The 26,624-nt window shown below is 37.3% G+C and overlaps 1 protein-coding gene and 2 long non-coding RNA genes across 7 annotated transcripts; 2 read left to right on the plus strand and 1 right to left on the minus strand.

Annotated features, from left to right (window-relative positions):
* The first annotated feature begins 2,112 nt into the window (after positions 1-2,112).
* LOC141644341 (uncharacterized) lies at positions 2,113-5,055 on the plus strand. 2 transcript variants are annotated; one of them, XM_074453843.1, is made up of 3 exons: positions 2,113-2,302; positions 2,680-3,147; positions 3,703-5,055. In XM_074453843.1, the coding sequence occupies exons 2-3, from the start codon at positions 3,025-3,027 to the stop codon at positions 4,861-4,863; spliced, it is 1,284 nt and encodes a 427-aa protein (XP_074309944.1). In that variant the 5' UTR covers positions 2,113-2,302; positions 2,680-3,024; the 3' UTR covers positions 4,864-5,055. The 2 variants fall into 2 exon arrangements, with proteins under 2 accessions (XP_074309944.1, XP_074309943.1); XM_074453842.1 differs by having other exon boundaries at positions 2,165-2,302; positions 2,876-3,147.
* Positions 5,056-17,370: 12,315 nt separating this feature from the next.
* LOC141632653 (uncharacterized) lies at positions 17,371-18,373 on the plus strand. Its single transcript, XR_012537808.1, has 2 exons — positions 17,371-17,525; positions 18,188-18,373. It is a non-coding gene; the product is annotated as an uncharacterized LOC141632653 (long non-coding RNA).
* A 4,646-nt stretch (positions 18,374-23,019) lies between these two features.
* LOC141632657 (uncharacterized) lies at positions 23,020-25,819 on the minus strand. 4 transcript variants are annotated; one of them, XR_012537812.1, is made up of 4 exons: positions 25,591-25,819; positions 24,277-24,364; positions 23,959-24,030; positions 23,020-23,663 (listed from the first exon to the last, which is right to left on the minus strand). It is a non-coding gene; the product is annotated as an uncharacterized LOC141632657 (long non-coding RNA). The 4 variants fall into 4 exon arrangements; XR_012537811.1 differs by lacking the exon at positions 23,959-24,030 and having other exon boundaries at positions 23,020-23,305; positions 23,430-23,663; positions 25,591-25,818; XR_012537810.1 differs by lacking the exon at positions 23,959-24,030 and having other exon boundaries at positions 23,020-23,494; positions 23,590-23,663; positions 25,591-25,817.
* Positions 25,820-26,624: the final 805 nt, after the last annotated feature.

A 26,624-nucleotide genomic window follows, 5' to 3' on the forward strand; every position in this document is an offset into this window, starting at 1 on the left:
CTAAGGCGTGTGCTGTCTAATGGAGGTTGATTTCTCGGTTTTCAAAATTACTGTTTTTTTTCTTGATTATTGAGTATTTCAGCACTATTTAAGTATTTATTTATGGAACATGTAATTCCGTTCTGAAGATTTTCTATTACGGAGCAACATTCTGTCTTCGGAGGAATGCCACATACGTTATTTGTATCATTAACAGCAAAAACAACATAACATGAGTCTGAAACCTTCTTAGACCAACAAATGTAAAACTGTAAATCAAAGCAAAATACAGATTTTGTTTGTAAGCAACTAACCAGTAATTGCTGAATCAATCAAACCCTAATTAATGATAAGCAATTGCAGGAACAAAAGAATCGAAAATCTGATATCAGGAAATTCCAATGAGACAGAGTCACGGAGTTTCAGTTCTACGAGCGTTGACACATTTTTTTTTGCATTCAACTGCCATGTCAATCTTATACAGTACTTTGGAAGGCTGCAGGCTTAGCCATTATTCAGCAATGCAATTTCACCTGTACATAAAGCTTCCTTGCCTCGAGTAATTCAGAACAATTAGCACCTTCAACTTCAACGCGTTTCAATGGACGTTTCCAACAATTTGCCATATCCTTTAGTTTACGAATAAAAGGCTGCAAAACAACAAATACAAGTCGTATAAAAGATGGATTGAATCAAAACTGCAAATCAGTCTACTGATTGTAGGATCAACACATTACCAATTTACCATGAACATATGACAATGGAAGAGGTAATTCATAAATAGTTCAATCTTTATGTACTGGTGAAAAATACCAGAAACTGTACCAATCAGACTGAATGCTACAACCTGATGTATAATCCTATTTGTGGAATGCTAGGCCATCTTCATCAAAGTCGATATCACCACATTCATCCTTCAGAGTAAGCAACCATCAGAATTCGTTAGTACAACTCATCAACAAAAAGTTTCATTTATACCCAAAGCATCACAGTTCTTTGGTCCTATCAGAAGCTGCTTCAATTTCAGAAAACTTTCAGTATAAAAATTAAAAGGCGGTATGTAGAGAGAGATATTACAACCCGCTTGACTATTAATGGTGATACACACAGATGACTCAAAGTCACCTTCATATTTAAAGGTTTTCAAACATGGAGCATCAACGCTAACATCCACCAAATTGGCACAATATTCTAAGCAAATTTCCTTTAGGAGAGCACTTGAAATCTTGATTGTGCTCAGCATTCAACAGTTGAATAACTTCAAAGTCTCTAGTAAGATGAGTTCAGATAGTACAATATCATTAAAAATTTCTTTCGTCCCAACTATTTGTTTACCTTTTTTTTTTATTCTTTGCAAACAATACTTTAAATAAAGGTAAACAAATGACATACACGGAAGAATAATAACTTGTGCTTTGTAATTTTTTTACAATTGACTCCAAGATTACGAAGGTGATATATTTTTAAAAAATCCAGCCCTAAGTAAATTGAATTCCTAGTTCTGCCCCTATTTGTGATAATTACAATTAAGTTTTACTAAATTAAATATCGTTGAATAATATTTCTTTTACAAAAGCAATTGTAATATTAATTTATGAGGTCTCGTGGACATAAAATTATCATTTTCTTTATAATATTTTAATGATTAGTTTTCAGAAACATAAAGTTCGGTCCATTCGCCGTACCTAAAATCCGGTTTCGGTGCGGACCAAACCGAAGTCTGAAACCTCGAAAAAAATAAGGATAAGGACCGGACCGGACCTAAATAAAATCGAGGCGGTCATTTTTACAGTGCGGAACTAAATTGGCCAATATGTTGTTTACCAAACCGCGCCTGAGTTTTACTAAATTAAAATGTCGTCGAATAATTAGACATTTATTTTACGAAAACAATTGTAATATTATTTTATGATGTCTTGTGGAGATAAAATTATCATTTGCTTTATAATATTTTAATGATTACTTTTCAGAAACATAAAATTCGGTCTATAATATTTTTAAGGTATACTAGTTCCCTCAAAAAAAATAAAATATCCGGTTTTGATGCGGACCGGACCGAAATCCGAAACCTCAAAAAACATGAGGACGAAGACTGGACCTAAATAAAATTTGTCCGGGTTCGGTCTAGACTCCAGACCAAATGGTATACTAGTTCCCTAGTCTTGACTCTTTGACCCTTGACGAAGGACACTACGGTCTCACCCGTCTCAGGTTCGAAACTGAGCGACGCCCATTGTATTTCTTCCTCGCTAACATTTTGTTTCAAACTCGGAAGTAATTTCATTTTCCGGTGCTTGTATTCTTTGGCTTAATTAAAATTCAGGTAATCTTTAATGCCAACTTTGCAACAATATTATCTTACTGTTTGTTTTTAACTTTAATTAGGAATTAGGACTGTAATTAAAAATCTGGGAATTTACTGTCTTGGCTTAATTATGTATGTTGTAAAAAAAGTTTGGATTTTTAGTAGTTTTTATTTGATTTAGTTGGTTTTATTGTACAGGAAATTGTTTATAATCACTCAAAATGCAGCATTTGTGGTTGATGTTTTGTAATAGACATAATTTGAATAAAGGGTTTAGGAATTTGTTGATGAGGTTGTGTATTAGACATAATTATAATGAGGGTTTAGGAATTTGTTGATTAAATCTGCAATTAGTTTGAAGTATGATTGTTGTTAATTGTTATATTGAAATTTAGGGTTGTTGTACTTTCCCAATTGGCCAATTTTGGGGGGAAATTAAGATAATCTGAGGTTGAAGTGGTTGCCAACAGAAATCATGGAGGTAGGACTTAGGAGTGAGGAGAAGATTTCGAGTTCGTTGGCGAATGATGAGTTTTGTGAGAGTTCTAGTTTAAGTCCTGATTTTGTCGATTTGTCGCTACTTCGTTTTAGGGATGATTGGAAAGCTGCATTGGGTGTTTTTAGGTGAACAGAATCGCGGTCTTCTTACTGTCATTAAAAATCACCTGAAGAGGCAGCCCTAAATTGACAGGGCAGGTGCAGTGGTGACACTGGGTGACATTTGAATCCCAGGGAAAGTAATGGAAGTAAGGAAGAGGCTGACGGCAATGGCTGAAGTAGATCCTCCTCATCATCATCGATATCCCACGCGCTGGAAATTTGGTCGCCACGCTGCCCATTCTTCTGTTTCTTCTCATCCTCAGGTTTTTTCCCCTTATTTTTTCAATTACTTACTTCATTCTTAGAAACATTCCCGATCCATTTGATTTGCTTTGCTTTGTTTGTGCAACTATCACATTTTTCACAAATTCTTACTTGTGAGTTGTGACGGTCACAAGTTATGCCTGCACCCCCAACCAATTTAAATAATGTTGAAAATGAAAGGGGCTTGTGAGACGCTTGTATCAAGACTTGCTGCACTTATAGTTTGTCTTTCGTCTATTATTTTTAGATTTCCGACTTGAATCATCCTTTAGCTTATAATTTCTGTCTCCAAGAACCTCTGAATCCCTGCTAGCGTCCTTTGTTCAGACACATATATGTATCACTGAAATGAAGCATAATAACCAGGTAGGGATACCAGGAGAAGTTACTGTAGTTCGGCTTCGCGTTTCCTTTATGTCCATTAGCTGCACAATGTGCCCTGACTAGTGTTAAAACAACAATTTTATGGACGTATAATGATTCATTTGTTATTAGAATGTCTGATTGTTGCTGTTGCACCCATCCGTATATCAGTGTTTAACTTGATTTTTCAGGACAAAGCTATTGTTCCACGACTTGCTCCCTGCATGCGAAACTTGATTTCTCAGGACAAAGCTATTGTTGCACAACTTGCTCCCTCCAAGCTAAACAAGCGACTAAAATGCATTCTTTATCTTCCCAGTGAGATAATATTCAACATCCTACTTCTTGTTCCCGCTAAAATCCTGCATCAGGTTGTGAGATATGTCTGCAAGCAGTGGAACGATGTAGTTAACGACCCTCGTTTCATTAAAGCCCATTATCAATCGTCTTCTGCCGGTCTTCTTATTCAAAACCCGATAAAGCTACATTATATTTACTATATTGAGGGAGACAATTCAACAAAAATTGCATTTCCCTTTCGTGCCAGAATTTATGGTTCCATTAATGGGTTAGTCTTGTTTCATGATTTGACTAACCTACAAATAATAAGTGTGATTAATCCTCTGACAAAAGTCAAAATTAATCTGCCCCCCGTGCACGGGTTGAAAGCTTTGATCTCAAGTATCGGTTTTGCAATTACTTCCTGTGGTCATTATAAAGTGGTGGTGACTGTTTGTGATGAAGATCATTCTCCAAAAAGACATGTGATTGTGTTTACTTTAGGCATTGATAAAGCTTGGAGATTAATCGATCTTCGAGGTAACTCAGAGATGGAGTGTCTACCCACGGTTATTCCACGCTTTATTGCTGGAATGTTGTGTTGGTGTAGTTTCAGTTACCCTTGTTTTGCCATGGATATTGACACTGAAACTATTTATCATCTTCCTAAGCCAGATAACTTTTCTCGGTGGCTTCAACAGAGCAGTTTTATAAGCTTGGGAGTTGGTCTAGGCATAATACAGGAACAGATAGACGGAGCTAAATGGAGGCTCTGGAAATTGACAGACATTAAAGCTGGGAAGTGGACTGGATTGGCCGGGATCAAAATAAACGAAATTTTAAGCACGGTTAGAAAAGAGTTGTTTCCTAGAGATTGCCGTTACTACAATCCTGTTATGTTGATTGATGATATCTTCTGGTTTTACTATATTGTTGACGGGGAGTATGCTGTGTTCCGTTTCAATCTGGCCAACCAGCGCTTTGTGTTTTTCCCGGTCAAGTATGTATTTGATTGCACTGAACTTCGTCATCATGTACACACATTGCTTTCACCCAAGAAATGCTATCCTTGACTAAGGCGTATGTCCATGATGTATTAAATTGGGAAGATTAAATTAATTTAGACTAATGAAATTAGGGTTTGAAGAAATTAGAGTGGTTTGATAACTTTACAGATTCACATTAGAGGAAGAAAATTTAATTAAGTCATGTGTATTTGTGGAGAGGTAAAGAATCATTTGAATGCATGTATTTGTGGGATAAAACTTTGCGATAGTTGTTGCTCCTACATATTATTGTTTAAAATTTGATTCAAAACTTCAACGATTGAGCGATGCCTACTTGTTGAAAACAAACTGGTAGATTGGTTTTTCGAGATCGCTTCTTTAGTGAATTCTTCATAAATCAGGCTCACTTTTAGATGTGTAGCTTTCTAAGAGGCCATTTTGGGTTAGAAAACAGATAGAGAGCTAGGAATTACGTGAACAGACGTATCGTTCACCAGATTAATTATTGAACCTGAGTTTTGCCTAAACTCGGAGAAATCATGGAGATGTGGGTAAAAATGGAGAAAACTCTTATTTACCCATAATAGGATCGCGAAAGTGGCAATTTGCCCCCTTAACTTTGTTCAATGGTTAAATTAGGCCCCTTAACTTTCAACTGTAGCAATCAAACCCCATAACTTTAAAAAAAGTTGAAATTCAACCCCAATTTTTATTTTTTACTTAAATTTCAACAAAAATTCATTTTTATAATCCAATTAATTAAATATAAAATTTATTTTTTGTAACCTTATAAATTTTATACAATCTATAATTGTAATAACGAGTATTTTTTATAATTTTACAATTTTAGACAATTTATTATAAATGTAAGAATAGTTCGTAAAATTTTATCATATTCTTATGTTGTTTATTATAGATGAATGTAAAATTATTCTTTAGATGAATAATTAAACTTATATAAATTAATAAAGTTAAAATTAGTAATTTTTATGTATTATTTGTTGTATAATATAAATATAAAATGAATTTTTGTTGAAATTTAAGTGAAAAATAAAAATTGGGGTTGAATTTCACTTTTTGTTAAAGTTATGAGGCTTGATTACTACAATTGAAAGTTAAGGGGCCTAATTTCACCATTGAACAAAGTTAAGGGGGCAAATTGCCACTTTCGCGATAATCGGAATGATCGGTAGCGGGAGAGGAGATGTGGTGGTGGGTGGTGCGGTGGCTAATCTTACCGGTGGTTGGTGTGAGTAATTGATAGATTTATTGGATTGAAGTAGGATGTAAAAATGATAAGGGTATAATGGTAATTCATGTCCATAACTTTTTTTTTAGGAAAATTCATGTCCATAATTGAGTAAATCATGTTATGAACGAGTATGACCCTAAATAATAACCATTTTTCTGGTTAAAACATGATATAAGTCTATAAGAGTATAAGTGGTTAGTTAAGTTAGTTGTGTATGTTCTTAGGGGGCGTTTGGTTCGGGGGCTTTAGGAAAGGGAAAGAGAATCAAATGGGACGATTCCGTTTGTTGTTGTTTGTTTGACACAATCAAAGGGTAACCCATACCCTCCCTTACCCCCAAAACCATACTCACCCTTACCCCCTCCCCCCGGTAACCCCATAACCCCCTTTCCCTTCTACTCCCTTCCACTAGTGCCACCAACAGCAACTGTCAACCACTTCCACCAACACCCACCGTCAACCACTTCCACCAACACAACCACCATCAGCGACGCCGGCGGTCCCTCATTTCGGCCCACTCACCGGCGCACTCACCGGTGCCCCACGCCACCCTTGCTTTCCATTTGGACCCACATCCCCAACCACTAAACACCACACCAACACCTTCAATAACTTTCCCATCCCACCGAAACTCCCTCCCTCGCCGATAACCTCTCTTCCCCAACACCAGATCTTGTGTTTATTAGGGTGAGGGAGGAGTTTCGTGGGTGTTGGCTTATTTTTAATTGTTTGTGAGGCTTTGGGTTTTGGTGTCCGACAAGGGATAGGGGAACAACAAGGTGGTTGTCGGTGAGAGAACGACGGTGGGCCGTCGGTGACGCTACTGTTGGTGGTCTCGGTGTGGGTAGTGGTGACAGTTGGTGCATGATGGCGGTGGCAGGTGGTGGAGTTAGTTTTAATGGTGACGATTACCTTTCTCTTTATTATCCAACCAAACAATAAAGGATATTAGGAGTGATCTCATACCTTTCCCCTTCTTACCCTTTCTTGATTTCATTCCCTTACCCTTTCCCGTACCAAACACCCCCTTAGTATTTACCGACACATTTTTTATTAGTGAATTATTTTATACTATTTGTGACCGTTTTACATTTTTAGGTAACCACCTAACAACACAACAATATTCATCATATTTCGAGTATGCTCACGAATCACATGAAACTTGATTTTTTTAAAGAGTATAACTCGAATATTTCATTACGTTGCTTTGGAAGTTAAAATCATTGAGGAGCTCAACTATTTTAAAATTTTATACTCGTGAGTAGGGTTAGTAAAAAAGTAAGAACCGTATTTTCAAACCGAAAACCAAATTATGGAGTCTGAACATTCGTTTTGTTTTTTCGGTGCCGTAACTGAACCGGATGTTTTACTATAAAAACGGAGCGGAATCGGTTGTAGAAAGTTCAAAAACGGAGACCGCTTTTTTTTTTTAAACTATAAATAAAAGATAACGTAAATTCAAAATCGGAGATTGGTTTTTAAACCGGTAACCTAATTTTTCTATTTGTTTCTATGCATTTGGTTGTGCTGTGTGTAAGGAGCCGCACATTTAGCCGCATAATCCCTGAAAAGTGCGCGCGCGGTCCTTCCACTTCGAACCCTTAGATTTCTTATTTGTAATTATGTATTGTAATTTCTGTTTTTAGTTTCATTTAGTACTCCAAGACTACTTCCTGCGTGTCGAATCTTGGAGTCTCGTTTTTAGTTTAAGATATGTTTTTAGGCGTTTAGAAAACATATCGCTATTCTACACATTCAATGTATAGTGCTACCAAGACCAAATAATCAAATTTGCCTATATGAGAGGTGCTAGTCGATTAAACCGCTTTCATCCAAAAGCTTGATATTGCTTGTGTTCTTGCTTTCAATAATCGTATTGCTTACTTTTATTGTTTCCGTGTTAAAGAGTGCTTTTTGTAGATGACCTTATCCAAAAATGAGTACACGAGAAATAAAAATAAACCGCTTCTCATCCAAAGTTTAGCCTGGGTTAAGAAGTGCTAGTCGATTAAACCGCTTCTCATCCAAAAATGAGTACACGAGAAATAAAAATAAGAATGTTGATAAACTAAAGAAATAAAAAAAATGTTAGGAAAACATAATTAAGTTTACTTTTTGGAGAAAACGGTTTTGCTGACTTCAGTAAAAAAAAATGACGTCAAAATTATAGTCGGGAGGTTAACATAAAAAATTTGATTGTTTAGGCCAAAATAATATTTTTCTCATAAAAATTTGTAAATCATGTAACATTTTTGTAATTAAATAGTATTAAAGGTAAATTTTGAAAGAAAAAAAATAAACTTAAAAGTATTCAAAGCGCTAATTATATCAACAAAGTTAACTTTCAATTTCGGTAGCACATCAAAAGAACTCTATGGTTAAGCGTGCTCAGGTGAGAGTAGTGTTGGGATGGGTGATCTCCTGGGAAGCCTCTCCGATGCGCACAGATGCATGATTGGTGAAAACATGTTAACGTTCAAATGAATCAAGTTAACTAGCCGATGCGCACAAATGCATGATTGGTGAAAACATGTTAACGTTCAAATGAATCAAGTTAACTAGCGAAACAAGTACCTAGATTGTCACGGTTCCATACATGATAAAATATCCATTGTGAAAACAAAAACAAATTATTTTACGTTTTGTTTATTTAATTTTCATATATATTGTTTGCCATGGGAATTAGTTTTTGGCCACGGGAAATATTTTTGGCCATGGGAATTAGTTTTTGGCCACGGGAAATATTTTTGGCCATGGGAGTTATTAGCCACGAGAGAATCCGTGGCAAAAAAATCAATAATAGTCACGTTCTTGTTTTTCCCGTGGCTATCTCTTTGCCACGGCCACTTGCGTCACGGTAGGTATTCCCGTGGCAAAATGATTTAGCCACGGAAATTTAGTACTTGCGCCACGAATTTAGCTGTGGCTGTAATACCCCGTATTTTTATATAATAAAATTAATTAAACGGATATTATTTTATATTAATTATTATACATTTATATTACTAGTTATGTCGGGTTAATTGTTAGTCGAGAATTATGTTAAGTTATCGAGCTAAGTTAATTAAGACGGGTTTATAAGGATTCGAAAGGTAAATTAAATAATTAAACATCGGACCCAAAATAATTATGGGAAACCGTATTAGGGTGGTGTTTCGTGCCATGGGACAAGAAATAGGCATGCTTGATTATTATATTCAACCCATACTCCCTTGTTCACATCAATCTCCACACCAACTCCACGCCTACATCAACACCCATACTTCATTGTTCTTCTTCTTCCTCATTAAAACCGACAATCATACCATTTCCCTACCATGATTACTCACTCAACTGTACAAGTGAGAAAGAGAGAGAGAGAGTGGCTGTTGACGGTGCGGCAGGGACGAGCTAGGTACGGTTGTCGACGACCTAGGGTGACCCTGGTGGTTGTTTTGGTGGCGGTAAAGGTAAGCATTCATTTAACTCCTCTGTTTTCGCATTAAGGTCGGGTATTTGGTTGATTGTTTTGTGTCTTATAGGTTTGTTTATGGTGGTTGTTGATGGGGTTTCTGGGTTGTGTGGTACGTGTCGAGTCTTGTGGTGGTGGTTTCGATGGCGCCGTCGTGTGTGGTGAACGGAACAAAGACGGGTCGATGTCGGTGTGGTTTTGGGTACGGGTTATAAAGGCGAGTCAGGCAAGAGTTGTGGGGGCGTCACCGGAGACTGGGGGGAGGTCGAGCCGGTGACGCCGTGCGTCTGGGAGTCTTGGGTTGACCATGACCCTGGTGGTGGTGGTGGCTTGGGGGTTCAGGCAAGTGGCGGTGGCAAAACAGGGACTGTTGGGGGAAGGAATGCGGTGTGGGTCTGCGTCAGGGTGGTTTGAGGGCTGTGGTTCAACTCACCGGCGTGAGTCGACCACGGTGGTGGTGAGCGGTGGTGTCCAGGCCAGACCTGGTGTCATGGCCTGGTGGCTGCCGGCGTTAGGGAGGAGCTGTTGGGCGCGTGGTTCAAGGGCGAAGTGAGGTCGTTTGTTGATTGTTGTGTACGGTTTTAATTAGTTGATCGTTGTGGTTTTAATTCCGAGTTATTTAAATAATTAATTAATTTAATTCTCGAGCTAAGTAAATTAATTAAAGACATATTTTGAGTCGGGAATATTTGAGTTGTTCGATGTTGGATTCGGGTTTTCTTAAAATCGTATAATTAGTTTAAATTATCGGGTTGGTTTAAATTCCGAGTACCTAAAATAAAATAATAATTAATAATAGTTAAATGATTGGAGACGGGTTTTGAGACGGGATTGTTTAAGTTGTTTAAGGAATTGATCCGGGTATTTATAAATCATATAATTCATTTAATTATCATAGTAGTTATCCAATTTAATTCCCGAGCCGGTTAAATAATTCAAGTCGGGTTTTTGAGTCGGGTTGTTAAAAAGAAAAGGCTACTTTATCGGGAAAGTTTCCATTCTAAGAAATTCTACTTTAGTAACCTCCTATTTTGGGAAGTTGGGTCAAATACTAATTGGGTTATTTTAGTTATCAATTGGGCATAAGTTTGGTGTCGGGATTGTATTTCGGGAAGACTTCTAATTGAGAGATCTCCATATTTAGTAGTTAGTAATTATAAATATTATAATTGTTTTAGGTGGCGGATTCGTGAAGGATCGATAATCAAATTCATTGCTTTATTTCGGATTTTTGGAATCGCTTAATCGCTTAATTGGATTTTTGGCAATTGAGGTAGGGAAATACACTTGTCCTAATATCGTTGTTGTTGAATTGTGTTGGTTGGATTCGTGGTTGATTTACGTTATCATTTATATTCGGAAAGGTGATTGACTGAAGTGATCATATTGAGTATGATATTACAATATCGGATAACTGGCATGATTTCATGATTCATCAGTTCATTGATTTATATATATTGTGTTGCATCAATTTATCTTGAGCATTCATATGCATTGGAGTTGGAGGATGATCGTATTGAGTATGATATCATTGATTATTCAGGGTATGTGATACAGTGTGGAGATTATTCAGGGTATGTGATACGGTGTGGAGATTATTCAGGGCATGTGATACGGTGTGGAGATTATTCAGGGTATGTGATACGGTGTGGAGATTATTCAGGGTATGTGATACGGTGTGGAGATTATTCAGGGTATGTGATACGGTGTGGAGATTATTCAGGGTATGTGATACGGTGTGGAGATTATTCAGGGTATGTGATACGGTGTGGAGATTATTCAGTGGTCCGTGATATGGAGAGGTGGAGGATGTGATTTAATTGGAAATGGAGTTATGTATTTTGTTGTCGTACTTATTTTGTTTTCCCTACTCAACCTCGTGGTTGACCCTGTGTATTCGTGAACACCTGTGATGATCCGTTTTATGGGGAGCAGACTTTGGGTTTAAGAGATAGGATGGGAGCTTGATGGGCGTGAGACATTGGATCAGACGACTTAGTGGCTAGATCATCATCTAGAAGACTTTCACTTTTATTTATGTCAGTTCTTGTAATTCGAGTTGAAAAGAGTATTTGTAATAATTAAGTTAAAATATTACATAAATTGCCTTGGAGTTTAATTTGTTATTCACTACCTCGGGAAACCGAGATGGTAACAGTCCGTTTTATTAGAGAATGTCTTGACGAGGACTTCTTTTATAAACCGGGGTGTTACAAAGTGGTATCAGAGCGAACGATCCTCAGGCCTAAACCAATGAGCCCAATGAACCTAGGATGTGTCTAAATAAAATGAACACCGGGATAGAACTGTTAGGAGCACACTGAGGTAAGGTTTGAGTTAGGGGCCCCCTCACACCGAACCAGTGGCCCTCTCAGTTTGACTCGGACCACCTGAGGGTATACGAGAGAAAAGGGTAGAATAGTTGCTTGAGGTTGAACCTGAGATTTCTACATCATTGCCTAAGTGTTGATTGATGCATTGATTACTGCATAATCGAGTGATATATACCTTAAGACCTATATATTCTAACCATACTACAGGACAACACTGCGGTAAGTATTTTGTATGAACGCTGGCGTGATCATATAATGTTGGGAAATGAGAAATAAATTTTTTGGGTTCAGGATAATAATCAATGGAGTGTTGTGCTAGTCGTGAGCATGAAAATAATTGCAAGTCGATGATAATTACCTAGGTCGATGTTGAATGATGTGCTGATAGTACCATTATGTCTAGTGATATGCGGTTATGTGATCCCAAGCCATGCTAATATAATAATGTGATAGTAATAAGAAACGCAGTTGAATTGCCTGTTTTTAGTCATAGCAATCGTAATGTAGATGTAATGAGTAGATCGAGATGCGAAGGGGTTCTATGGGGTATATGTTTACGTAAGTACAGTGTGAGATCTAAGTTGGTATGGGTTAGTAACAATAGTGTGGTTGTAAGAGTTGGAACATAGTAAATGAAAAACTTAGTGATGAAACTTGTTTTGGTTGATGTTATTCTTTAATTGACCTTACTACCATTTCTTTTCTGTTTGTTGCCTATCGATGAAAATTTTATGGGAAACTTGACCTCGTGAGTTAGTGATCATTTGACGTTGGTTTCATGCTTATATGATATACGGATTAGGAGAAATAAAGATTTTAGTAAGATGTGGTTAGGAAGTTCTGTGCAGTGACGCTTGACCAATGATGTTGTAAAAATCCACATTTAAATTGCACTAATAATTCTCACATAATTCCAACTCCACCGATCATAAAATTCACATGTGTTTTCAAATTGATAAGCCACGAAAAATCTTGATGTCTCAATATTAAATAATAAGTTTTGCAAACTGACCCAAGTTTTGGACCAATAGCTGTCACATGTTTGGTTGGGCCAACTGAGTCGTAAAATTCTTTAAAAATGGTATTCTTGTGCTTTAAACCTAATTCTTTTCCCTGTGATTTTAACTCTCCATGTTTTGTAAAAGTAATACGAATCAAGTTTTAATCGAACGGTTATTTATTCGTGATCTTTGAAAGTTACAACGTGAAACATGACTTTTAAAATGTGTGTTCTAGGTTGAGTCTTCATACAGTGTTTGATTAATTCACGAGCTGTAATAAAATGAATTCATAATGTCCTTATACGATGATAGTAGCAGGCATGTTCAGTAGTTATGTATCTCAACCAGTGATAAAATTAAAACCTAATTGATAATATTTTTGGCATGATAGTATGAGTGAAATTGAATAGTTTAAATTGATTCTTAATCGAGGGTGAAATGTTTATACGAGTCCAGTTGTTTACATATATTAATATACAGTTGTCACGTTGTGATATCTCTGCGTGCTCATCATATTTGCATAGTGGTCGGATATATGTATAAATATAAAACCATATTGTCATATCGTGTAAGTGACGGCGTTAAATATTAATTTAATTGTGCTAATATACTCACATGAATAATTACAATGATTATGTTTAAAAGTTTACACATGGATGGTAGTAATGATTGTGTTTAAATGATCACACGTGTAGAGTGTCATCTGAATGCTAATGTCTTCCATATGAGTTGTGTGCCCATAGTTATAATTATTATCTTCATCGCAATAAATGATTTCAATTGAACCTAAACCTGTGACACGATAATAAACAGTGTGCTATTTCTTATTGGAAATGATCGTCATTAGATCGTCATAAAATGCTAAAGAGATTCTTGCAATTGTAGGAGTATGATATAAAGGAAATTGTTGGATATAATACGACGATTGGTATATCTAGATTCTCGAGTCATCACTATTAATTATATTCTAATAAAGATTGTTTATGATAACTATGTGGGCAATATTATAATGGGATAACCCTTTGATGATTCACATGATACACGTTGGTTTAAAGGATAGTCGTTAAAGTACGTTTAATTGAGCCGTGAATATAACTGAGTAAGGAAGCACAACTAAAACCCTGATGTTGAGGTGATAGCCGTTCATTAGTAAAGATAGGATTAAAATGAATAAGATGAACCTGTAAATTATGATATATGAGTCGGCACCTAAGCTTGTCTTGTTGGAAGGAATTGAATTAAGTTACCTGAATTCGAGTCTCGTAGTAAGTTGTAAAGGAATTCTATAGATGGCTATGTTATAAGAAGTATATTAAGAATTTAATCACCGTCCAATATGAAAGTAAAGGTTTTGAAAATGAAACTAAATTTTGTCGTGTGAGTATAAATTCGGAAGGAGATTTCCAGCTAGTGTCTGGTTGAATGGTTTCATGATAGTTGCTAAGTCTGGAGTAATGAAATTAGAACGGAGTCACAAGTGGTGGGTCAAGTTAGTCATGTTGTTCGTTCACATAGCGCATTGGTGGGTTGTGGTTGGACACGAATGTCAAAACGGGAAGTGTTATGTGGTGATTAAGTGAGTTATGTGTTAGCAAGGTATGTTGATATTAGTATGATATGCAAGGGATAATTGTAAAACTGGTTTAGTTAAATACATTTAATCTTTTATGCCATGGTGTTGGGTACAGTCAAAATATATGTAAAACCAAGAACGAAATTTTGGTGTATAATAGTCTTGTACGTTAACTTTCCAATATGGCTGTTCGACTCGACCAATAAGTTGTAAAATTCGCAAATCAATGTGCACTCGTCATACGTGAATAAATACCGAACCTAATTGTTATGAGGATTGAAAATAATTCTGGGATGATAAGTCTTTGCGAAACTGGTTGTCTTCATTTGTTATCGGTGATTCGTGTCTTGACTGAATTTGTACGATTGTGTAAAGGAAAGTTAGATTGGACCTATTAGGGTATAAATTTTAATAAGATCGATTTACCAAAGTGTTGACCCTAATTCTTTCCTTATGATGATTGATCCCTTATATTCTAAAGTATGAAATTACAATGATTGGTGAGATGAATAATTACTAATGATTTTTACTGGTAACGGTAGCATCCTTGAAAGAGTTGTATATCGATTGTCTTTGGTAAGAACTAGTTATCTGGAACGTGAGTTGGGAACCTTTTATCCTTTTTAAGTTGTTAGCAGTAGTTGAGACCATTGTTATAATAATGAAGGTTACGAGGACGTAACCATGTTTCTAGTTGGGGAGGATTGTAAAATCTTGATGCTTAATTTGCACTTGTTTGTAGGTGATAGTCGACCAAGTTGACGTTTAGTTGTGGGGTACGTATGCAAATGAGTTCTATATGTTTTGTTACTACTTCTGTTAGTTAATTGATGTGTAAAAGGAGAGTGTGATTAAACTGCTGGTAATGAGTTATGAGTGGCCTATGAGCCGAGTGATGATTACGGGAGATATGTTTGTGATTAAACTATTGGTATTGAGTTATGAGTTGTGGGGCCTTTGGGCCGAGTTATGTTTACGGCCCAGTGCGACCATGGTTAATGAGTTTATGTTGAGTTTGAGATCGGAATTTAGATGGAGGATGATGGTACTCTCAGATGAGTATTTAGTTGTTATACATTTGTGTTCTCAGGTAGTTATTAGTTGCAGTTAGTTGGGTTAAGAAAAGACGAGTCAAACTTCGGGACGAAGTTTATTTTTAGGAGGGCAGAATGTAACATTCCGTATTTGTTATGATTGATTGATGTGTCAAAAGAGTGTGTTAACCGAGTTAGAAATGCGTGACGTCTGTTGGTACGGTATACAATACCTTTCCGTTGTTGAGTATGGGAGCGAACTTCGGGACGAAGTTCATTTTAAGGGGGGAAGACTGTAATACCCCGTATTTTTATATAATAAAATTAATTAAACGGATATTATTTTATATTAATTATTATACATTTATATTACTAGTTATGTCGGGTTAATTGTTAGTCGAGAATTATGTTAAGTTATCGAGCTAAGTTAATTAAGACGGGTTTATAAGGATTCGAAAGGTAAATTAAATAATTAAACATCGGACCCAAAATAATTATGGGAAACCGTATTAGGGTGGTGTTTCGTGCCATGGGACAAGAAATAGGCATGCTTGATTATTATATTCAACCCATACTCCCTTGTTCACATCAATCTCCACACCAACTCCACGCCTACATCAACACCCATACTTCATTGTTCTTCTTCTTCCTCATTAAAACCGACAATCATACCATTTCCCTACCATGATTACTCACTCAACTGTACAAGTGAGAAAGAGAGAGAGAGAGTGGCTGTTGACGGTGCGGCAGGGACGAGCTAGGTACGGTTGTCGACGACCTAGGGTGACCCTGGTGGTTGTTTTGGTGGCGGTAAAGGTAAGCATTCATTTAACTCCTCTGTTTTCGCATTAAGGTCGGGTATTTGGTTGATTGTTTTGTGTCTTATAGGTTTGTTTATGGTGGTTGTTGATGGGGTTTCTGGGTTGTGTGGTACGTGTCGAGTCTTGTGGTGGTGGTTTCGATGACTGCCGTCGTGTGTGGTGAACGGAACAGCACAGGTCGATGTCAGTGTGGTTTTGGGTACGGGTTATAAAGGCGAGTCAGGCAAGAGTTGTGGGGGCGTCACCGGAGACTGGGGGGAGGTCGAGCCGGTGACGCCGTGCGTCTGGGAGTCTTGGGTTGACCATGACCCTGGTGGTGGTGGTGGCTTGGGGGTTCAGGCAAGTGGCGGTGGCAAAACAGGGACTGTTGGGGGAAGGAATGCGGTGTGGGTCTGCGTCAGGGTGGTTTGAGGGCTGTGGTTCAACTCACCGGCGTGAGTCGACCACGGTGGTGGTGAGCGGTGGTGTCCAGGCCAGACCTGGTGTCATGGCCTGGTGGCTGCCGGCGTTAGGGAGGAGCTGTTGGGCGCGTGGTTCAAGGGCGAAGTGAGGTCGTTTGTTGATTGTTGTGTACGGTTTTAATTAGTTGATCGTTGTGGTTTTAATTCCGAGTTATTTAAATAATTAATTAATTTAATTCTCGAGCTAAGTAAATTAATTAAAGACATATTTTGAGTCGGGAATATTTGAGTTGTTCGATGTTGGATTCGGGTTTTCTTAAAATCGTATAATTAGTTTAAATTATCGGGTTGGTTTAAATTCCGAGTACCTAAAATAAAATAATAATTAATAATAGTTAAATGATTGGAGACGGGTTTTGAGACGGGATTGTTTAAGTTGTTTAAGGAATTGATCCGGGTATTTATAAATCATATAATTCATTTAATTATCATAGTAGTTATCCAATTTAATTCCCGAGCCGGTTAAATAATTCAAGTCGGGTTTTTGAGTCGGGTTGTTAAAAAGAAAAGGCTACTTTATCGGGAAAGTTTCCATTCTAAGAAATTCTACTTTAGTAACCTCCTATTTTGGGAAGTTGGGTCAAATACTAATTGGGTTATTTTAGTTATCAATTGGGCATAAGTTTGGTGTCGGGATTGTATTTCGGGAAGACTTCTAATTGAGAGATCTCCATATTTAGTAGTTAGTAATTATAAATATTATAATTGTTTTAGGTGGCGGATTCGTGAAGGATCGATAATCAAATTCATTGCTTTATTTCTGGACTGCTTAACTGCTTAATTGGATTTGCTGGCAATTGAGGTAGGGAAATACACTTGTCCTAATATCGTTGTTGTTGAATTGTGTTGGTTGGATTCGTGGTTGATTTACGTTATCATTTATATTCGGAAAGGTGATTGACTGAAGTGATCATATTGAGTATGATATTACAATATCGGATAACTGGCATGATTTCATGATTCATCAGTTCATTGATTTATATATATTGTGTTGCATCAATTTATCTTGAGCATTCATATGCATTGGAGTTGGAGGATGATCGTATTGAGTATGATATCATTGATTATTCAGGGTATGTGATACGGTGTGGAGATTATTCGGGGGTATGTGATACGGTGTGGAGATTATTCGGGGCATGTGATACGGTGTGGAGATTATTCGGGGTATGTGATACGGTGTGGAGATTATTCGGGGTATGTGATACGGTGTGGAGATTATTCAGGGGGTATGTGATACGGTGTGGAGATTATTCGGGGGTATGTGATACGGTGTGGAGATTATTCAGGGTATGTGATACGGTGTGGAGATTATTCAGGGTCTGTGATATGGAGAGGTGGAGGATGTGACGAATTGGAAATGGAGTTATGTATTTTGTTGTCGTACTTATTTTGTTTTCCCTACTCAACCTCGTGGTTGACCCTGTGTATTCGTGAACACTGTGATGATCCGTTTATGGGGAGCAGACTTGACGGGTTTAAGAGATAGGATGGGAGCTTGATGGGCGTGAGACATTGGATCAGACGACTTAGTGGCTAGATCATCATCTAGAAGACTTTCACTTTTATTTATGTCAGTTCTTGTAATTCGAGTTGAAAAGAGTATTTGTAATAATTAAGTTAAAATATTACATAAATTGCCTTGGAGTTTAATTTGTTATTCACTACCTCGGGAAACCGAGATGGTAACAGTCCGTTTTATTAGAGAATGTCTTGACGAGGACTTCTTTTATAAACCGGGGTGTTACAGTGGCCCAAGTTCTCATTTGTAGTAGTGCTATACAACTAACTCAATTAGCTATGAGTTTGTTTATAGTGGAAGTTATACAGCTAAAGATTAAATTGTACAACAGCTAACCTTAAGTAAAAATTTATTATTGAGTCAGACAGTTCTTGGTTTGGCAATAGAGCATCTAACTCGTACTTGAAGACATCAACACTTCGTTTATCACCCTTATGTGGGTATATGATGGAAGTATCTCTAAGACTGTGATCCGGCACATAAAAAAAAACTTAGTAGAGGAAGCAAGACTTACCTTCAGCAGCTTGTCTCTTAAATAAAAGAAGAGAGACTGCTCTTCTGGTTCAGACAAGAATACGTAGGCAAGAGTGGAAAACTCCAAGTGAAAGTTGTTTGACATGCCAGGTAAGCCAGAAAGCCTATTAATGTCATCCGCGCGAAGGGCAGGCATATTGTCAATATCCTGCTTGTTGAAACAAATATCTAACATGAACTTCCTCATTTTCTTATCCAATTCAAGTAGGGATATAGGTGATACGTGAGTGGGAAGAACAGTCATCAACGCTTTAAACAAACAGGTCGTAACAGCCGGATCTCTTAGGTTATCAAAAAGAAGTTGTTGGAGTAGTCTACGATACTCGACAGAAGAGGACTTGGCCAATTTACGCGACGGGCCTTTTTCAGGCTCCGACGAGTCCTCATCAGACTTCTCGTCGCCAGCACTGGAATCCCCAGAAACATCATCTGCCCTCTTTCTATTTTTAAGAGTAGGTACCCCATCCTCTTGGTCAGGCAGCACATTAACCTTTGGGTTAGGCACCACGCCAACGCTCCCTGGGTCCCCAGATCCCGTGTTTTGGTGAGGCGGGTTTTGGCGAAACGGGTCTCCTGAAGAATTCCGTCAGCATTCTTGTTGCCACTGCTGGAATCCCCACCAACATACTCTGGCATTCTCTTTATAGATGTTCTTGGCTTGTAATTCAAGTCTCTTTATTTCCTGTTTTTCTTGGATTGGGCGGCACGAGGCAAGATTTTGGGATCGAGATAGACTCGGGGCGACGGCGCTTGGAGGGGTGACGGCGGTTGGAGAGGCGACACCGGTTGGCTAGGGGGCGACGCCGGTTTGCTAGGGGGCGTTTGGGGAGGCGACGGCGTTTGGCGAGGAGGCGGCCTTTGGTGAGGCGACGGCTGGTTAGCGTCCGGTACCCTTGGAAGCGGCGGTAGTTTAAACACGCGGAAGCGTTGACGAATAAATCTAATTCGTTTGCGATAACCTAAAGCTTCAAGGCTCCTATTGCAAATGTGACTAATACGGGCTTTATTGACCTTGGGCATGAACTCCGCATTAAAGGCATCCATTAGCAAATGAATTTTAAAGAAATGAGGAGTGAGAAATGAATTTTTGGGTTTTTCTTAAAGAAATGAGGAGAGAGAAATGAATTTTTTGAGGGTTTTTTTAGGGATTTGGTCAGAAGTACCAAACATTAAGTCTTATATAAGCTTCCCAAAATACCCCTTATCACCTTAATAGCTTCTTCTTATTCACACAACGCCACCTTTCATCCCCTTCTCATCATCTCAGTAGCACCAAAACGGACACGGACACGACACGGACACGGCATCCCATGAAATTTAGGACACAGGACACGTCATTTAAATTTAATAAAATATATATTTTATAGTTATATATGTGTGATTTTATTTTTGAAAAAGTATTGAATATTAAATTTAAATAAGGGATGGTAAAACTTACGTTAATTATAACTCATTCACATTTCCAAAACCAAAAACCAACTTATAATCAATCTATTTCGACATCTCATTACTAGTCTAAAGAACACCATTTGTCTCCAATTCAACTTATTTCCCCACCAAATTCAACCATATAACAATTATCGCCATTTACCTTAAATTCAAATTAATTCCGTTTAAAAATGTGTCCAAATACCATGGACACGGCTCAAAATACCATGGACACGTGCCCAAATAAAAGATGAAAGTTAGACACTAGTAATTGTTTGTCGATTGAGTTATTTACCTAAAATTCAACTTAATTCTATAATGGTAATTGTTTGTCGATTGAGTTAAGCGAGGTGATCGATTAAGGGTGAAAGGTTCAAAACGGTGTCGTTTTAGGGAAGGAGTGGAATTGCCCATTTGATAGTGACTAGGAGTGTTCACTCACTAGTCCGGACCAAATACCATACCGAATCGGATCATTGGTCCGGATCACATCAAGTCGAATTTTATTTGGTCTGGTCCATAGTCCACCTATTTACTGTACTTTGATCTTCGGTTTGATCCTGGACCAACCTAAATGGATCGCAGACGGATCATGGACCGAACTTACATAAGTTTAGAATCTTTAAAATTGTAATATTATTATTGATTATATTTTCTACTTTGATCGTTACCAACTCAAGGAGTTCTAATTTTATATGTGAAACCATGTTAATGACAATCATATTTGGTCCATTTTAGCCCGGTCTGGTCCAGTCCTCCACGCATCTTGCTGGTCCAGGTTATTATTAATATAGTCTAATCCTCGATTCACCTTTTAACCCTTATTTGGTCTTCGGTCCAAGGAGTTTAGTTCGGTCTGTCCCTGACCAATGAACACCCCTAGCGGTGACCAGAATTATGAGCATCCCAACTCACGGGTCAAATTTGGCCCAGCTCTTGTAGCCCTCCCCTCGACCCGTCAGACCACCCTGTGTGGGTACGGATTCTATACTTTGAGTCGACCCGCCATTTTAGCTAAAACAAACAAACAAAAAAACATAAAAGATGTTTGTTAGCCCAACCTGTCTACAACCCGCCTAAAACATTCAGAGGCCGGTTAAGGGCTCGGTTGGTGAGCCCGTCTCGAGCCGAATGCGGTCCGTGCCCAGTTCTACATGGCATAGTGCTAAACCGTATTTTAAAATACTTCTTTTGATGATGTTATAGCATGGATTTAACAAACAGTTTTACAAGCGAGTGAACCCTAAACATTCCAGCCTTATATTAATGTTCATTGCTCATTAGCCTCCTCAAAATTTATTTTTAATATATTTTTATATGTCATATCTTAAAATTAGGAAGAACTAAATTATGAGACAAATTCACTATTTCTGTTATTAATATTTTACTTAAATCGATTAGTTAGTTAATTGTTCATATATGCTTTCTTTTGTTGCTATTGTTGTTACTTTAATTACATTCGTTATTACTACGGTTACTTTCACTACTCCCGCCGTAATTATTACTTTTACTGCTGCATGAATATTGATAATTTCAGTAATCCCGTTGCTGCTTCTATGACTTTCATTACTCCCTCTACTTTTATTAACATATTATTATATCGAATGTTAGTAGAATTTCTTTGACTACTAACATCATTACTTTTACTATTTAACCATACAATTTTAATTTTAAGAGGTTATTTATTTATATAAATATATTACATATATGCATTAAATCAAATCAAAATAATTATGTTCCGGGTGTAATTCCAGAGCAGATTTGTTACCACGTAAGCTTGTAGAATGATGGCTTTGCTTGACTCTTCCTTTCGGCCTCTCCTGAAACAATGAACAAACTGAGGGCTCGGCTTGGTACCGAGCGTACTCACTCCGACGCTCAAGTCAGCAAACTTAAAAGGGATTAAGTTGTGTGTTACTTGGCACAAAGTATATTGTAGAGAGATAAGGGAGTTTATACCAGATTAATGTATTGTGAGATGTTTGGTTCTTTTTTCGGATCCCTTCCTCAATGAGGGTTGAGGAGTATTTATAGACTTTCACCTTTTGTCACGTAGTGGCCAAGTGGCAGAGCAGGTGGAAAGACTGTTCTACCCTCGGCCAAGGGACCCATGCCGGGCCGGCTGTCAGAGTTGACTCCATGCCGAGGGGTCTTGGATGTGAGTACGCGGATATGTCTCCATTTGGTGGTTGCCTAGCCGAGACCCAGTGACAGCCGACAGCAATTTGCTTGTCGGTTATTTGTCTAAAATGTTGACTTGCTGTGGATATCTTTGACCTTGCTCAATATGTTGACTCGGTCAGCGGGTGCAGAATATGCCCCATCAAATTATAAAATATTATACCTTTTACAAATATATCTTGATTTATTTATCATTTAATAGTTATTATATTTGTGTATGTTAAATAATTGTATAATCTCTTCAAAAAAAAATCTAATTGTATAATTGTATGACACTAGTACAGAAATGGCTTTTGGCTACGGTTAAAAACGACCTTTGGCTACGGTTCCTCGACCGTAGTAAATCGGGGCGTTGCCTTAGATCAAGTAGTTATGGCTACGGTCATGAACCGTAGCCTAAAGTGACTTATGGCTACGGTTTTTAATAGGAACCATAGCCTAAAGTGATTTATGGCTACGGTTATTAAGATTAAACCGTAGCCATAAGCTAATAAAGGCTACGGTTCTCTTTTAACAACCGTAGCTGTTTCTCAATTAAATTTTTAAAAAAAAAAAATTTCATTAATATTTTTGTTAAATCTAAATTTTTTATTAAGATAATAATTAATTACAAGACCAATCTTAAACATAGAATTGTCATTACAAATCTAACATTAAGTCTCAAAGCTAAACAAAATAAGTATGGAGTACAGAGTTACACAGAAAAAAAAATGTACCAAGTTTTAAAATCTTGATTGTTAAACATGCATCTAACTACAAGCATCATGCCCCATTAGACATAGGCAGCAGGCGGAGCGGATGTACAACAGCAGCAACGACCTATATCAGGAAGAAGCACTAATCAACGACGACGTGGATCAGATCAGTAGGCTGCATCAGACAGAGTTTCACTGTAGCAGCAATCTAGCCAACAGCAGTTCCTTGTATATTTTTCATGGCAAATGTCTCAGCCTCACCATAATAATGCAAAATACATTAATGTATGGTAGAGAACAAGCCATACATATGACGACATAAATGAGTGCGACATTCGTAATTACACACCTAAACTAATGCATCTAATCTCCAGGTCCAGTCATTAAAGAGGCGAGAAGATAGCGAACAATACCCTGCAACAATAACACATAACACGGCTTCAAAGTACAACCATAATAAATTATTATCACAGTTTGGAAGTCAATAAATGGCACGAGAGAGCACATACATCAAAGCAGTTGTAGAATCCAAGATGTATGGGTGTCAAGTGCTATCAGGCATATATTATATCAATACGACAACCTGAAATAGTGAGGTGTAGCCAACATGTCAGACAATAGATGATACTGAAAGCATGAGAACAAGTTCAAATTAACGCAAAAACAGAGTAGTGAGTCGTTCCCCAAAAGGTTTATTTATATTTGCTTTGATTACGAAAAACTTTCTTCCACGATGGTATTACATGACAACCAAACATTGAATCCAATAAGAACCAGTTCAGTTTTTCACATTTTATTTACTATCAGAAGTTAGAACATAACCAAAATATCTTGCCTAGTACTACCAACCATATAATAATTGAGGTATGAGCCTCCACCTTAAACAAAACGCGCTACTGCAAAGGCTAATTCTTCAATTGTCGGTCGGTCATAAACTGAACCACCAAATGCTGTAAACCATCAATCCACGGCAAAAAAAAATTTAACAAAAATGACATGGTGAATGAAAAAGTTACTCAAACAAATTTTCACGAAAAGTTATATAAGTCGATTTCCCAATGGAGACTAACCCTCCCTCTACCCCTGTAAAATAAGTGAACAGAACACAAGGATTGGGTTGGTGAGAGTGTGAGACCGTCTCAAACAAAACTCATTAGAAAATTATGTATATCAAGCCACAAGAAACCATTTCTTACAATTGACTGCAAATACCCTCTAGCATGCATCTTCTCAAGGATTAATAAAGATTGAACAGCAAAACAGCAAACCATTTCAACTGAAATCCTGCAGGGACATCAAAGTAGGAATTCACTCAGACAAAAATAGTTGGACACTCGGTTGGCTTGACTCTATTTAACATTCTAGTGTTTCCCAACTAACATCATTGCACTAAGAACTATTGAATCACTCAGCTACATCTTCAAACTGTACAATCTACCCAAAATACCTAAAAAAAGCAATGGTGCCTGCAGAAAATAAAACATCAGGTCATTTATAAGTATTTCTGCCACTAAAATTCAGAAACTGCAAGTATGGTTAGTGTCGAACAATTAGTCAGATAACCAGCTGCACGAATTCTCATCCTGGTAGTTACAAACATTATTTAAAAAAGGCTCATTTCCAATGATGAAATTACTTTGGTACCATAGAGTAAACACAGAGTAAACACAAATCATGAAATTACTTTGGTACCATACAGTTAACAAAACCTTTATACCTTCCAAATTCCAATGAGTTATTCAAAGGGTGTTGTAAAAAGTAACTAACAATGCTCAAATAAACCCATCAATTACTGACAATGATCAAATAAACCTGATTCTGGGCATAAATCGAAAAAATGATGCCTTCTTTTAATTAACTACTATAACTCATTTTAATCCCCTCAAATGTGAATTTGACAAGAGCAATAAGACAAGAGGGAATAGCGAGTCTCGTTTGATAAGTTCAATTTGAGGAAAACCAAACAACGAAGTTCACAGAAACTGAACAGGAAATTAACCTTTGTAACCTTCAACAACAACACAACTGATTTAGAAATTTGCACAAACGGAACCCAGGTTATTTGTAAAATAAATCTTCATTCCACATCATCAAAGCTGCCCAATAATTTTTCAAAATAAATAAGATTGATTTGGGGATTAGGGTTTCGAAAAATTGGGAATTTTTCCTAGTAGTCGACGGATAGCTCGCACCAGTGAGCGACGACATCGTTAGAACAATGACTCCATAAGACAATAATTCACGGCGGCGTAAGAAGGGGGGAGAAGCAATGTTACCTCCTTATTTGCTAGTAGTCGACGGAAAGTATCATAATTTGACAGGTGAAAACAAAGAAAACGAAATTAATCCTAACCCTAAATCCAAAAGAAAAACAATAAAGATCAATTGCATATAATCCTACCCTCAATCCAAAAGAAAAACCCTTAATTTGTTTAACCCTAAATCTAATTAAGCAAAAATTAAATCAAATTATGAAAAAATTAAAGAATCGATTTGTTCAGAAAAAATACCTTGAGTATGGTGGTACTGGTGGTGGCGACAATCGACACTGGTGGTGGCGTCGTGAGCGTAAGGAGGTCGGTGGTGTTGGCGACAAATGGGGCTGCGATTGTTGGTGACCTTTCATAGTCAAGAGAAGTATATTGTTTGGTGAGAAGTTGTATTTTTTATTTTAAGAAAATATGATAAAAGTATTTTATATTTTTCAAAGTTGGGGAGAAGTGGAGAACTGATAAGTATATTGTTTTGGAGTATAGGCAGGCAAGCAACACAGCGCCAAAAATTTACTAGTTTTGCGCCAACAAAGTCATTTTCGTAATGGCTACGGTCGAACAATAACTGTTGCCTTTAGTGTATATTGGCTACGGTTTTAAATGTGAACCGTAGCCTTATGTTTTTTAGCTACGGTTTGTTTCCAACAACCGTAGCTTATTATAATAGGCTACGGCTATTTTTCATAACCGTAGCCTTTAGTCCCCGCCTAATGTCATTTTTGTACTAGTGTGATGATACTAATTAATAACATAAGTGGGGAATATTTATTTTAAGGAAAATCAACATATTTTGATATTATCTAAATTTATACTTCAAGTAAAATTATAGTATAATTAATTATAGATTTATTTAATTGTATTATAGTACCTTGTTTTCTGGAATATATTTATCGTAAGTATTGATTGATTGATATTGATATTGATATTGACGATAATTTTAAGAAATTGAAATCTAAAATTTGAAGAGGCCCGGCTTAAATTGACAGGGCAGGTGCATTGGTGAGACTGGGTGACATCTGAATCCCAAGGGAGAGAAATGGAAGTAAGGAAGAGGCTGACGGGGACGGGTGAAGTAGATCCTCCTCGTCATCATCGATATCCCACTCGCTGGAAATTTGGTCGTCACGCCGCTTTATTGCCGAAATGTTGTATTGGTGTAATTTGAGTGACACTTGTTTTGCCATGGCTGTCGATACAGAAACTATTTACCTTTTTCATAAGCCAGCTAACTTTGCTCATCTGTTACAACGGAGCTGGTTTATAAGCTTGGG

Source organism: Silene latifolia, chromosome 2 (genome assembly GCF_048544455.1).
Source record: "Silene latifolia isolate original U9 population chromosome 2, ASM4854445v1, whole genome shotgun sequence".
In the NCBI taxonomy this organism is placed as follows: Eukaryota; Viridiplantae; Streptophyta; class Magnoliopsida; order Caryophyllales; family Caryophyllaceae; genus Silene; species Silene latifolia.

Bases quoted from the DNA above. Each gene is read 5' to 3' on its own strand.
- LOC141644341 (XM_074453843.1), top strand. From the start codon at position 3,025: ATGGAAGTAAGGAAGAGGCTGACGGCAATGGCTGAAGTAGATCCTCCT. The intron at 3,148-3,702 runs GTTTTTTCCCCT...TTGATTTTTCAG, and splicing joins CTGTTTCTTCTCATCCTCAG to GACAAAGCTATTGTTCCACG.